This window comes from Arctopsyche grandis, chromosome 9 (genome assembly GCF_051622035.1).
Source record: "Arctopsyche grandis isolate Sample6627 chromosome 9, ASM5162203v2, whole genome shotgun sequence".
Classification (NCBI taxonomy): domain Eukaryota; kingdom Metazoa; phylum Arthropoda; class Insecta; order Trichoptera; family Hydropsychidae; genus Arctopsyche; species Arctopsyche grandis.
In genome coordinates this window covers 31,024,291-31,038,527 of record NC_135363.1, presented here as the reverse complement: position 1 = coordinate 31,038,527, position 14,237 = coordinate 31,024,291, and the positions used below count along the sequence as shown (strand labels likewise).

General features: G+C 34.0%; 2 protein-coding genes across 2 annotated transcripts in view; both read left to right on the top strand.

Moving 5' to 3' along the window:
* Positions 1–14,237, top strand: part of LOC143917399 (uncharacterized) — a 557,584-nt gene that overhangs the window by 98,966 nt on the left and 444,381 nt on the right. The window lies entirely within an intron of this gene.
* CtsL1 (cathepsin L) lies at positions 8,070–13,769 on the top strand. The gene is made up of 6 exons (XM_077438326.1): positions 8,070–8,227; positions 10,009–10,114; positions 10,631–10,836; positions 12,336–12,489; positions 12,571–12,975; positions 13,054–13,769. The coding sequence occupies exons 2-6, from the start codon at positions 10,022–10,024 to the stop codon at positions 13,213–13,215; spliced, it is 1,020 nt and encodes a 339-aa protein (XP_077294452.1). The 5' UTR covers positions 8,070–8,227; positions 10,009–10,021; the 3' UTR covers positions 13,216–13,769.

Here is a 14,237-nt window from a genome sequence, read left to right as displayed (position 1 = left end):
CTTCTAATGCCGAATCCGTATTCAGACGTAGGCGACTACCATGGGCAGACATCGTTTAATGCCCCTTGCGAATTCTTTCCTATCATGGGCAAGCCGAAATAGCTTTTCGAGACCGAGTCCCATCCATGACCTGATGTTCCGGAGCCAAGAGAGCTTCTTTCTCCCAAGCCACCGTTTGCCTTCTATGTTCCCTTCTATGATTGTTTGTAGAAGGCGATATTTGGGGCCGCGAATAATGTGGCCAAAGTATTCCGTCTTACGGCGCTTCACCGTGTTAAGAAGCTCTCTCTTTTTATGAAGAAGCTGGAGGACTGTTTCGTTTCTTACATGCTCCTTCCACGAGATCTTTAGCATCCTCCGGTAACACCACATTTCAAAGGACTCTGTCCTGTTCATGGATGCCACTAACAGTGTCCACGTTTCGCATCCGTACAGCAACACCGACCAAACATAGGAGTGCAGGACTCTTAAACGCAATTTCATAGACAACCTTCGACAACATAAAACATTTTTCATGCTGCCGAAGGCATTTCTTGCTATTTCGATCCTTCTTCTTATCTCCATTTCGGAACTGACGTCCGTATTGATCATTGCTCCTAGGTATTTGTATTCAATCATTTGTCCGCGCACACTCAGGTTTAATGGATCCGTCTTTTCTTTACATATTACCATTGATTTTGTTTAGTTGATATTAAAAGACAGACCCCATTTTTGACATGAATGATCAATTGCGATCAATAACAATTGTAAGTCTTCGGCACTCTTAGTCAATATTGCCGTATCATCAGCGAAACGGATATTATTTATAATTTCGCCACCTATTTTTACTCCTATTCGACTATCGACTGCCTGGTTGAACACCATTTCCGAATACAGATTGAAAAGCATGGGCGACAATACACATCCCTGCCGTACCCCTCGACTAATTTCTACTTTTTCGGTTTCCAAGTATTCAAACTTCACGACAGCAGATTGGTTCCAATATAGATTCTTCAAAAGGGCGATATCCTTTGTATCTATACCGGTTTGGTTTAGTGCATGGATTAATTTATCGTGTTCCACTCTATCAAATGCTTTTTCAAAGTCGATGAAACAGACGTATATCCTCTTTTTGAACTTAATTATAGTATGTGTTAACTATAGTTAGAGTCTCCAATTATATTGAAGTAAATCCACTAATAAATTGAAATTTAATAATTTCTTATACAAAATCATGACTTTAAATTATATTATAAATAAAATCATTGAATTGCACGTATTTTGATGTGTTTATTACCTTGTGTTTATTTATTTATTAAATTGATTTGTTTCTGTATGAAATTCGGTAATTGGATTATTTGTCACATTGCGGTGGTCTAAGACAATTTTTGCCATGAAAATTGCGAATGCGGAATATTTGGCACTCGAGTTTTCGTTAGTATGATAGTTATTGTTAGTATGATGGACTTTTCGGCTGTCAGATGTTCCGTTATAGAGATTTTAGTGACTTTTGAGGGAGCGCTTTGTGACCAATAATCACCGAACCTGAAATTCATACTGTACATACACTATGAATAGGTACTTACTTTTTTTTAGTGTTTGTTTGAAGTCTTTTATTTTTTTATATTTTGAATGTCACTTCTATTTTCATTACTAATAATTTTATACGTTCGAAAGAAAAGTCGATCTTGCTAAAATCATTCGAGTTGGATTCGGAGTCGGTAAATTTTGATTCGACTCCACAGCCCTGATATACATATACCCTCCCAGTCAGTGGCGTAACTAGAAAAGTTGGGCCCGCATGCAAATGAAATTAATAAAAATTAATAAAAAAAACGCATTAAAATTAATAAAAAAATTTTTTTTATTAAAACTATATTAATTATTTTTATTAAAAGTTTCGACGCTTTCATAAATTCTTCGTTGATTTTTGACTAAAAATTGGTCAAGTTTTGGAAATATTAGTATTAAATGCTGCATGTTGTTGTTTCATTTTTCTTTTCTGTGCTCCGCTTTTCTGAGCCGCCACTGGTAGGGGGTGTCAAAAATAAAAGGTAATTTAGACAAGAAAGTCAAAGTCAAGTCATCCTATAGTCTTGATTTTCAGCAAAGAATTGTGAAAGTTTGATGTAATCTAGAAAATCCTTGTTCTCAATGTATAATTAGTAGTGATAGATTAATAATTACGATCAGAAAAATTTACTTTTAATACAAATTTGTAAAAACGAACAATATTTGAATAACTTTATAAATATTGTGAAAATTGAAAAAAGGCGAATATATTCGAATATATGCGAATATATTATAGGCGATATCCTTTGTATCTATACCGGTTTGGTTTAGTGCATGGATTAATTTATCGTGTTCCACTCTATCAAATGCTTTTTCAAAGTCGATGAAACAGACGTATATCCTCTTTTTGAACTTAATTATAGTATGTGTTAACTATAGTTAGAGTCTCCAATTATATTGAAGTAAATCCACTAATAAATTGAAATTTAATAATTTCTTATACAAAATCATGACTTTAAATTATATTATAAATAAAATCATTGAATTGCACGTATTTTGATGTGTTTATTACCTTGTGTTTATTTATTTATTAAATTGATTTGTTTCTGTATGAAATTCGGTAATTGGATTATTTGTCACATTGCGGTGGTCTAAGACAATTTTTGCCATGAAAATTGCGAATGCGGAATATTTGGCACTCGAGTTTTCGTTAGTATGATAGTTATTGTTAGTATGATGGACTTTTCGGCTGTCAGATGTTCCGTTATAGAGATTTTAGTGACTTTTGAGGGAGCGCTTTGTGACCAATAATCACCGAACCTGAAATTCATACTGTACATACACTATGAATAGGTACTTACTTTTTTTTAGTGTTTGTTTGAAGTCTTTTATTTTTTTATATTTTGAATGTCACTTCTATTTTCATTACTAATAATTTTATACGTTCGAAAGAAAAGTCGATCTTGCTAAAATCATTCGAGTTGGATTCGGAGTCGGTAAATTTTGATTCGACTCCACAGCCCTGATATACATATACCCTCCCAGTCAGTGGCGTAACTAGAAAAGTTGGGCCCGCATGCAAATGAAATTAATAAAAATTAATAAAAAAAACGCATTAAAATTAATAAAAAAATTTTTTTTATTAAAACTATATTAATTATTTTTATTAAAAGTTTCGACGCTTTCATAAATTCTTCGTTGATTTTTGACTAAAAATTGGTCAAGTTTTGGAAATATTAGTATTAAATGCTGCATGTTGTTGTTTCATTTTTCTTTTCTGTGCTCCGCTTTTCTGAGCCGCCACTGGTAGGGGGTGTCAAAAATAAAAGGTAATTTAGACAAGAAAGTCAAAGTCAAGTCATCCTATAGTCTTGATTTTCAGCAAAGAATTGTGAAAGTTTGATGTAATCTAGAAAATCCTTGTTCTCAATGTATAATTAGTAGTGATAGATTAATAATTACGATCAGAAAAATTTACTTTTAATACAAATTTGTAAAAACGAACAATATTTGAATAACTTTATAAATATTGTGAAAATTGAAAAAAGGCGAATATATTCGAATATTCTATTGGAACCCCTAATGACGATGGATAGTAAAGAAGTTAAAAAATATCTAAAATCATGTGACATAATTTATGACAGATTGTTTAGCTTTTAGAAGTCCTCCGAATCTTATCACTTAAAGAATTTTATATTTTCTGTTCGCTTTTACACTCGGTAAATATGACAAAGAGGGATAATTGAACTTTTACTTATCGCTCATTTACTTGTCGCTCTTCAAAATATAAGGATATTAGAATTATCGATTAATATCACACTTTAAATAAGGTATGTTTTCAATTGCAATTATCTTGACGTATTGTGTTATATTGAGTGTAAAAAAGTTTGAAATATTAGCCGTAACGGAATATAAAAAAACGTATTTTTAAAAGCTTTCATTATTTATGTATATTCGATAATTTAACTAAGTACAATTAATTAGAACATAAGATGAACTGTAGGTTAAAGATAATTATTAATAGATAGTTATTAATTTAATAACTGTACGATTTCTACAAAGAAATGCTGAAAAACGCGATAGTGTAATTATTGTGTAAGATGCAGTTATCTTGAATTATTTTTATGTAATTTTTATTCTTCACTTATTTTTACTTATGCGTTGAATATTTAATAAATTTTCAGATTTTATTGCAAAGAAATTTAATGGGATTGATAAGTACATTTTTGTGAAAACGAACAAAATAATTCAATTCAAAGATAAAATTTTTTCTGGATAAAAATTCAAAATATTTCTAGAGTTTTCTCAGTTTCAATGTGATAGATTACAAGTATTTATATGTTTTCCGATGTGCAATTAATTACAATATGGATATGTGTACTTTGTGCCTAGGAAATAAATATTGAAATGTGCGCAGTTAGTGAAAGCGTTTGCATTCGATCATGCATTTAGAAATGGTGTCAATTTCATTATAAAATGACGCAATAATTGATGAATAAACAATAAGTAAACATACCAAACAACAGCTTAATCGTTTGTAATTAGCAATGTTGTTCTTTATATATTTTTTTTTGGTTGACGCACATATTAATCACATCACATAATAAAATTTTGTTTGTTTCACGATTTCGACAAATATTTTGTATAATTTTGCGCTAGTAAAAAGAACATCGGTTGTATGAATTTGATTGCAAATTAATCATTGCAATGCAATGACAAAGACGTAAAATGGGGCGTATTATTAAATCGATATCGAATCATTTGCAGAACAGTATTACTAATATGTACATATGTTGCTTAATTTTGATAAACAAAAAAATATACATGCACTTTGTAATATGTATGTATTACTAATATATTTGTAATACTATTTTAAATAAAGCATGTTATGTTTTCAATTTAAGTATACATACATACATATGATTTTAAATTGAAGAGGTAATCAAAAACACAAAATTTCTAATAAATTCATCCCTAACGATGACACAACTATTTACATAAGGACGAAATCATACAGAGAGGCACGTGGTACGTGCTTTATTTTTAAATACTTTTTAGCATGCAAAAAAACCTCAAGCATGCCTAGCCATCCCCGAAGCACGCAGTTCCAAAAATCACCCCCTGGAGGGTTTTCGGTGATATTTTGTCCTTGTATTGATATTAAGCTTGACAGTGATTGTCAACGGCTAATCCCATGTTTGAAGAAATGTAGGAGAAACTTGTCGAAATAATAAGATCGTATGAATTAACAATGAACTAGGAATGCCCTTTCTTGACTGGAAGCCAAGCTGATGTGCTGATGTGTTTTCGCCCTAAGAGTTTAAGTAAATAAGGCTGAGTTTTGGCAATGAAAGCTTAAAAATTGGGTATCGTGGGATTTATTGTTACCGCGAAATCATTTCATCATAAAACCACATCGCTTGCGTGATTCAAATAGTTATAATCGCCAAAACATTGTTGACCGCACAAATACTTAAGATGTATCGCAAATAAGGAAAAAAAGCATTCGAAATTCCGGTTCTTGAAAAATACGTGCTTACACAAATTAATTACATTCCAAATGTACTTAATTTCAAATTTTATATTGAGGCTTACAGAATTTCATTCGTTATTTATGTGTATATATAACCCTTTTTTTACTAATGAAAATAGCTGATTAAAAACCCAGGCCTATTATCAAATTCAGAATTATATGATACATGTTTGGAAGCTATATACATACATATATAGGTATGTAAAATGTAAAATGAATATTTATTTGATATTAAGCACATAGTATAAATTTGCATGCAGATCAGAAACAAATTCTCTAGGATTCTGTTGGTGAATAAAATTTCGAATGTAATTTTCACACACTGAAGTAAAAATAAATTTATCAGTTACATCGACCCGTATGACTGGCAAATATTGAATGTTAAAATTTAATGGTTGTCAACCTCTGATGTATCACATGACTACCTATTTGCGCTTTGTTGTCTGGTTCAGGGTTAATCAAACATACACACCAAACTATCCAATCGATTTTCCTGAACAATCAAATCAATCACTAAACAATATGTGAGAATGAATATTTACTAGCACATTTGTTTTTTTGTCATCAAATTTGGTATACGATATACATATTATAGGCATATAATGATATTTCAAGACCTAAAACACACTGAGCGTATTTAAAAGCTTTTATTTAGTTATTTGGCACTCGAGTTCTCATTAGTATGATAGATCGCGTGATTTGCTCTTGATAGATGGAAGTTTCGGTTGCCAGATGATCCGTGATTGAGATTATAGTGACGTGTGCGAGATCGCTTTGTGCGGAATAATCACCGAACCGTCTACACATATGCGATTGAAAACACAAAAAGATCTTTCTTAAAGCACTAGGTCATTAATTGTAAGGGGTTATTTATAGGGGGAGGGGGATAGCACCATGATACCCCTTGTGTCTTAAATATTCATCTTTTTGTGCACGATTTTTTTGTCGCAGAGCAGCCAAAATGAAAAGCGGGCATTATAGTACTCTAATTTAGATCATAGATTGAAAAAAAAATCTGTAAAGGTTTCATTTGTATGTACTTTTTATCAACTGCCACCCTCTTGAGCAACCTCGCGTAAGGGCGAAATCACACGGAGCGGGACGTTACACACGTTTTTTTTTAGATACTTTTAAACTTGCGAAAAAAATGTAGCATCTCTAGTACGTGGCACATGGCATTGATGGCACACAGTGATGGCACACGATGGCACACAAAATCCTGGAGTATTTTCGGTGATATTTTCTCCTTGTATTGATATAAGCTTGACAGTGATTGATAGCGATTAATCCCATATTTGAAGAAATGTAGAAGAAAGTTTTAGAAATAATAATATGTATCGTACAAATTAACAATTAACTGGGAACGCCCTTTCTTCAGTTGAAGCCACGAAGATATGCCGTGCCGTTCATCTCGGTGTGATTTCGCCCTAACTCCACTAGGAACGGATACTTATCAGCAGGGCCACGCCTACCATATGTACAAGGCGGCCGAAAGAAATGAGAGTGAAATAACGGGATAGCAGGTATAGCTTCGGTCCGCATAGAGCTAGGTCTTTTATGTTCTATTATCTTTACCACTGCCACATGTATTTCTTCAAGGAAGTTGAGTACTGGTTGGTCATCGAAAGAATAATGTCCTAGATGTGGGATTGGGGGGGGGGGGGGTAAAAAAACTATATTTTCATGAATGAACTTGATCATGTTCAGAACTAAACATTTTGGTTTTCTGTCTGATTAAAATTTTCAACACGTAAATTGAAACTGAAAAAGACTGAAATTTTCAACACGTGCTGACAAAATTAAAGAGCGGCCGATTTAAGTTTGCACACAGGCGGCCGAATTCCTAGGCACGGCCCTGCTCATCAGAGCAATCCCAAATAGCAATAGACATTTCGACAGTACTGAAAGCAAAATAGTAATAAAAACGTTTCAAACCGATCGGAAGAATGTAGGAAATATCGTCAGACCGATAGGCTACGTCCACACTACCGATATCTACACCCGATATTTACAAAATTTGCCATAATCAGCTCCTAAATAGCAACCACAGGTTGCAATATGGGAACTGGATATGGAAAATTTCTTAAATATCGGGTGTAGATATCGGTAGTGTGGATGTAGCCATAGGCGGAGTGAAACTAAGACAAGCACTGTAAATAGGTTTTCTACGAAGCTAACAACAGCCAAAACGCCCCAATAACATTTTGTCCTAATGAATAATTGGTAATTGGACTATTCGTCACATTGGGGTGGTCACAAAGACAATTTTTGTCATGAAAATCGCGAATACACAATATTTGGCACTCAAGTTCTCGTTACTATGATAGTTATCGTTAGTATGATGGACTTTTCGGCTGCCAGATGTTCCGTTATAGAGATTTTAGTGACTTTGTGACGAGTAATTTGTGACCAGTAATCACCGAACCTGAATAATTATGTCCCTTAATTATCATCATTTGCAACCAGTCACCACCCACCCATCCCTCTTGTGGCCTTCTTTGCGTCGTTTCACATTATCTCGGGTACGATTCGAGTACTTACATATATAATAGAATATAAAAAATAGGAGAGGACCGCGTTTCGCGATTCGACAGCCACTGGCAGGTAGTGGTTAGGTCGCGCGAGACGATCGTTCGCCACTCAGTGCCATTGTGGCTGTCGTTCGGGAAGTTCGTGTTTCTCCTCATTCCTTGCGCCTTTGTGGTAAGCCAAAGACCATTCAAAATCATTTCTCTGTAAGACTTGTGCTCGTTTACAATTGCGCCCCTTTGCGCCCCTTTGCCACCTTTCGACTGCATGTTCTAATTCAAAACGCCCTCTTTATTCGCGAAGGTCATTTTTGTTTACGCCGAGCTTTCGGTTTGTTTAGCTTTTAGGTAACAACAACCCCCACCCAGTTACTTAAAACAATTCACAAACTCTATTGGGAAGGGTTGCCAACCCAAAACTGGTAAATCTTTGCCTCACTCTTTGTTGTCGAATTTGCCATTGACCGGATCTTTACATGACCGTGATCATTTCCGCGTGTATTACAAGTATTTATTATCTGCGTCGCAATTCCGCACAATTGGGTCATGTGTGTAAGATGGCCTATGACCCAATTCATGTAACTTATCATGATTTGTAATTTTCTATTGGAAAATTTGCATTGTGCCCGTTTGTGATTAATCACCACAAATGATGATGACACACTCCTTGTGATTTGTGCTCTAGTCAAAATTTATGTTTTTCTTTGTTGTACATTAGCCATATTTATATAAATTATACACCGTAATGGCATTATAAACTGCGGCTAGACAATTCCAATATATGTAGCTTATAAAAATAATAATTATTAAAAATATAATTATTAATGGAAATCAAGTGTTTGGAAAAGTGTAGCTATACATACAAATAATAAAAAAATTTTATGAAATGTTATAAACTTATAAAAGTTACGTTTGATTATTATAATATTTATGTATTGTTATTATGTTATAACAATGCTACGTATTGATAAAAAACGATGAATAAAATTTTGCTTTTTAATTGACTAGTGTTGTGCCCGATGAAATATCATCGCATGAGTTATGGCATATTAAGCTATTAATTAAAAAGAAATGTATCGGTCCTGTATTTTTTTAAATATATTTAATTTAATATTTATATTTAATTGTTTAATATAAAAAAAAAATGCTAAAAACTACCTAGCTACCTACATATAAACAATATAAGACACCAATAGAAAAATTAATTAATTAAATACATTTTCAATAGAAGACGCTAAATGCTCAGAGACTTATTTCCCTAGAGGAAACATTGTTAGCAAACAGTATATATGGAAGATTTTTCTTTTGTTATTATGTTCGTAAATTTTGTAGGCAGTGTTTTAGTTGTGACGTACATATGTACAATGTCGAATCAAAACGACTTATCGCAGATACACAGACACACAGAATAGCGATACTATATATACATGATATTTTATTTTTTATTTTAAAATAATACAACAGAGACTTGACAGGTAGCCCCAAAGCGTCACTGTGGTTTTAATACAAATATATGTATAATTATATCGTGCTATGTAGGGTTTGTTCGACCAACTCAACATAACTGGCATTGAAGAAATCCAAGGAATGTGCCAGTAAGTTGAGGAGTCGAACAGCTCTCGAGAGGGGGGAGTTCATGAGCACGTTTGTTTTAGCCCTAATTGGCAACAATTAATACATCCTTTCGCAAAATCCTATGATTTTCAATAATATATATTTTATAAAGTTAGTAAAGGGCAGGCTGATTCAACTATTAATATATTCTAGATTGGAATAATTTTAGTTTAGACAACAATAATAATATACAAATTGTGATAAAATCACGGTCATTATTATGTTTGGCCCATATGTAACTCAATACCGGTTGTTTGTATACATATCTATGCTAATCATTGTTTTTTTGCCCGTTCAAGGTTTGAATACATTATTTTAAAAAATTATCTTTCGTTTTCACAGAAATACCTACAAGATGAAGTTCCTCATCGCACTATCGTGCTTACTGGCTGCCGCCCATGCGATTTCGTTCTTCGAGGTGGTGAAAGAAGAGTGGCATACATTCAAGGTATTGTCGACTATTAGACCAGAACGTCTAGATTCAATCTCGCACGGTTGACCCGAATTTTTTCAATTTAATCGCCGTGACTTTTAACACTCGATGTGGTGCCATTTATTTTTGTTATCGGATACAAACATACAAAAAATTGTACAGTTGGAATAGATTTTTTATATTTTTTGGCAGTACGTACACATGTATGCTTTTATCTTCGGAAGATAATACGAATGACCGGGTCGACCTTTATTCGTGTCAACAGCGAATAGATTTTGCATATAAACAATCTCTAATGACGTTCATATAATATTATTCAGTGATAAAATTTGATCTTTGCATTTGTAAACGTGTTTGATGTTGAAGTCCTTTTGTTAGGGAATTGATATTGTATTTGGAACCGCGATGAGTTTGGAATACAGCTATTTGCATCACTAACTGGTTTGACAACTTGCTGGTGCAATCTCGCTCTGCGTTTTACGAGCTTTCGACAATGTCATCTTTTTATATGTGTTTTCATGTCGATTTCAGCTCACCCATGCGAAAAAGTACGAAAGCGAGACTGAAGAAAAATTCAGGATGAAGATTTTCATGGAAAATAAGCACAAAATCGCCAAACACAATAGAATGTTCGAATTGGGAAAAGCCACCTTCAAACAGAGGCTCAATAAATACGGTGATATGCTGCACCACGAGTTCATCTCCACTCTGAATGGCTTCAATAAGTCGACATCACAGTGAGTATCGTTGATGTATTTTTAAATAGCTCCGTCTTTGTTTGTTTCTATGATTCAATTATAATGAAAGAAACCTTTGAAGGCATTCCGCCCTTGAATGTTTTTGAAGTTATTTTCACCGTGAATCATATTGATAAGAGAGTGCATGCACAGTGCGTCTGTTTAACTAAGGAAATGAATGATTCATTCTGTTTATAATGAATCGTATTATGCTTCAGTAAATGGTCACTCTCATATGTACACATGATATGTAGACTTTGCCACTGGAGTGATTAATATTTCAGAATATACTATATATGTACATAATGGATTGTGATTCATATACAATATAATACATAGATTCGTTGTGATGACTTGCTGGTTTATATCTTGGGGTCTGACTTATTTTGTGAGAAATAAATTGTCAGCCTAGACCGGTGCTACTCAAACTTTTTCAGTTGGTGGACCAGCATATATTTTTCAGTAATTCTCACGGACCAACATCATATTTTTAAATAAAAAGGTTATACGTATATGTATGAATATGAGTGAGAACTTGCGTAACTAATAAAAATAATATTAAATATAAGTAGTAAAATTTATTGTATTGAATTCAAAGAAGTACAATATGTACATACATACTTACACAATGATGAAAAATGAAAAAAAAAACTAATGAGACACGAGCTTGTTTGTTATTGGATAACTTATCCAGTCATGGTTTTATCGAAGACAATGCCACACGTAATGGATCATGAGTACTCTATTACGATGTTTTGTCTTAATTAAACTCATGGTTGAGATTCCAGTCTCGCAAAGGTAAGTCTATGCAAATGGTAAAGTTGAAAAAAATAAATGAGTTTTCAGTGCAAGTTCTTAAAAATCTGGGAATTCTGCTTTCTTAGTTTAGTTTATCTTCCAAATTAACTAATATAGAGAAGCTAAGTTCACACATTGTTTCTGGATTGTGTCTCCGTCTGACAGAATCGGTTAACCTTCTTACCTTTACGTCAGTGGTTCTTAACCTTGTTGGACGTACTGACCCCCACCAGTTTCATATGGGCATTCACCGAACCCTTCTTAATTGGCACCGGAATCATATGTGTCTGGTGTGTGTCTTGACCTCCGCCGAACCCCTGAGACTGACTCACCGAACCCCTGGGGTTCGATCGAACCCAGGTTATGAACAACTGCTTTAGGTACATTGTATCTACACTGATTTCTCAGGAATTCGAACAAAAGCCAATTATGTCTCATATTTGATGCTATATATAGATAGCTGCACTAGACGGATTTCGCGATAGCTGTATAAATACAGAAAGCTATATAAATACAGAAGGCTGTATAAATACAGAAAGCTGTATATATACAGAAATTGCAATGAAGCGTGTAGCCGTTGAAGGACCGTCACACAACGAATATGTCAAATTAGCGTTTTTCAATTTGAGCAATTTGGTGTCACCCCAAAAATGGTGTCTTAAAAACGAAGGAGACTTAACGTTTGTGTATTTTTTTTCTAGCAAAAACTTGTTAAGAGGTACTATGTCACCCGGATCTACCTTTATCTCTCCAGCTAACGTTCAATTAGCGAAGAGCGTCGATTGGAGACTTAAGGGAGCCGTCACCGAAGTCAAGGACCAGGGCAAATGCGGATCTTGCTGGTCATTCAGCGCCGTAAGCAACACATCAATTCCGCACATATACTTCATTCAACACAGAATATATGTATTTAAAGTATGATGCATCACATTTTAGACCGGCTCTTTGGAAGGACAACACTACAGGAAGACTGGCAAATTAGTTTCCCTTTCTGAACAGAACCTCGTCGACTGCTCGACTGCTTACGGAAACAACGGATGCAACGGCGGTTTGATGGATAACGCCTTCCGTTACGTCAAAGATAACGGTGGAATCGACACTGAAAAGACTTACCCTTACGATGCTTTGGATGAGAGCTGCAAGTACAATCCCAAAGACTCTGGAGCTACCGATAGCGGATTCGTCGACATTCCCCAAGGAGACGAAGATAAATTGAAAGAAGCTTTGGCTACAGTCGGGCCGGTCTCGGTCGCCATCGATGCTTCTCAAGAATCCTTCCAATTCTACCACGAGGGCGTTTACTACGAACCAAACTGCAGCTCCGAGAACTTGGATCATGGTGTAAGCATCAACATATTATAGCATAGCCTTGACGTATTGATATTTATTGTATGATATATGTGATTAATTTTATTACAGGTGTTGGCTGTCGGCTACGGCACCGATGAGACCGGTCAAGACTACTATATTGTGAAGAACTCTTGGGGTCAGACCTGGGGCAAAGACGGCTACATCCAAATGGCCAGAAACAAGGAGAATCACTGCGGCATCGCTTCGTCCGCATCCTATCCATTAGTTTAATAAATCCATCGGCAAAGTTTATCATTTTGTAAATTGATTCTTTCATTCCTAACGTAGTGTGTGATTGCAATGGAAACTGCCGAAAGCGAACATAACCTCAAATGTGAACGTTATCGATTTCCGTTAATTCGTTGATTACTTTTTTGTTTATTAAGTATTTCCTCATTATAAATATACATGTACTAATTAATATTTTGTGTGATACTATTATAAACTTTAATTTACATTTAGTTGGAAAGTTTATCATTATTTTTTTTCGAATAATTGATTTAATTTTATTTTTTGATACAAGTTTTAGGTTAGGTTCAAATTATGTGACATTTTAATTCACCTTTTTTTTTTTAAGTTGTATTATATTTCGAACAAAACTCTATACCTCTATAGAACATTCTGATCTTTCGATTGTAGACAATATGATTTCCAAAACCAAATAAATATTTTTTATAATAATTTTATCGTTTATTTTTGTCTCACTAGAAAATAAATACAAATGACATATTTACATATTTTATTTAAAAAATAATCCTACACTTATATATAGAGAACAATGAAAATTTCCAAACGAAAAAAATTGTACTATTATATTACAATTACATCAAACCCTGCCGTTTCCCGTTTCACGCGGGAAACCGCAGTATACATCCGGTTTAAAAACTATCGTACAATTTTAATCAAATCACAATGATAACAATATACATACATATAATAATTTTCGACGAGCGAGTGGGCTCGGTTACGACCCAAATCTCAGTCTTTTCCGATCTATACAAAATGGGCGATCTAATGATGTGTATGTCGACAGCACGGTAGTATACTCAAGTTACAATAAAATAAACGCCCGAATATACTAATCGAATGCAATCAAAAGACACTCAACTGACGTATCAGTTTGCATAAAGGCAGAATATACACATTAAGTGTTTGATTATGATAAGTAACGACGAATAAAGTTTCGACACACGGTTGTCTATTTGCAAATATCGATAATAAAAAGCTATTGTGCAGATTGAAAAATGTATTCG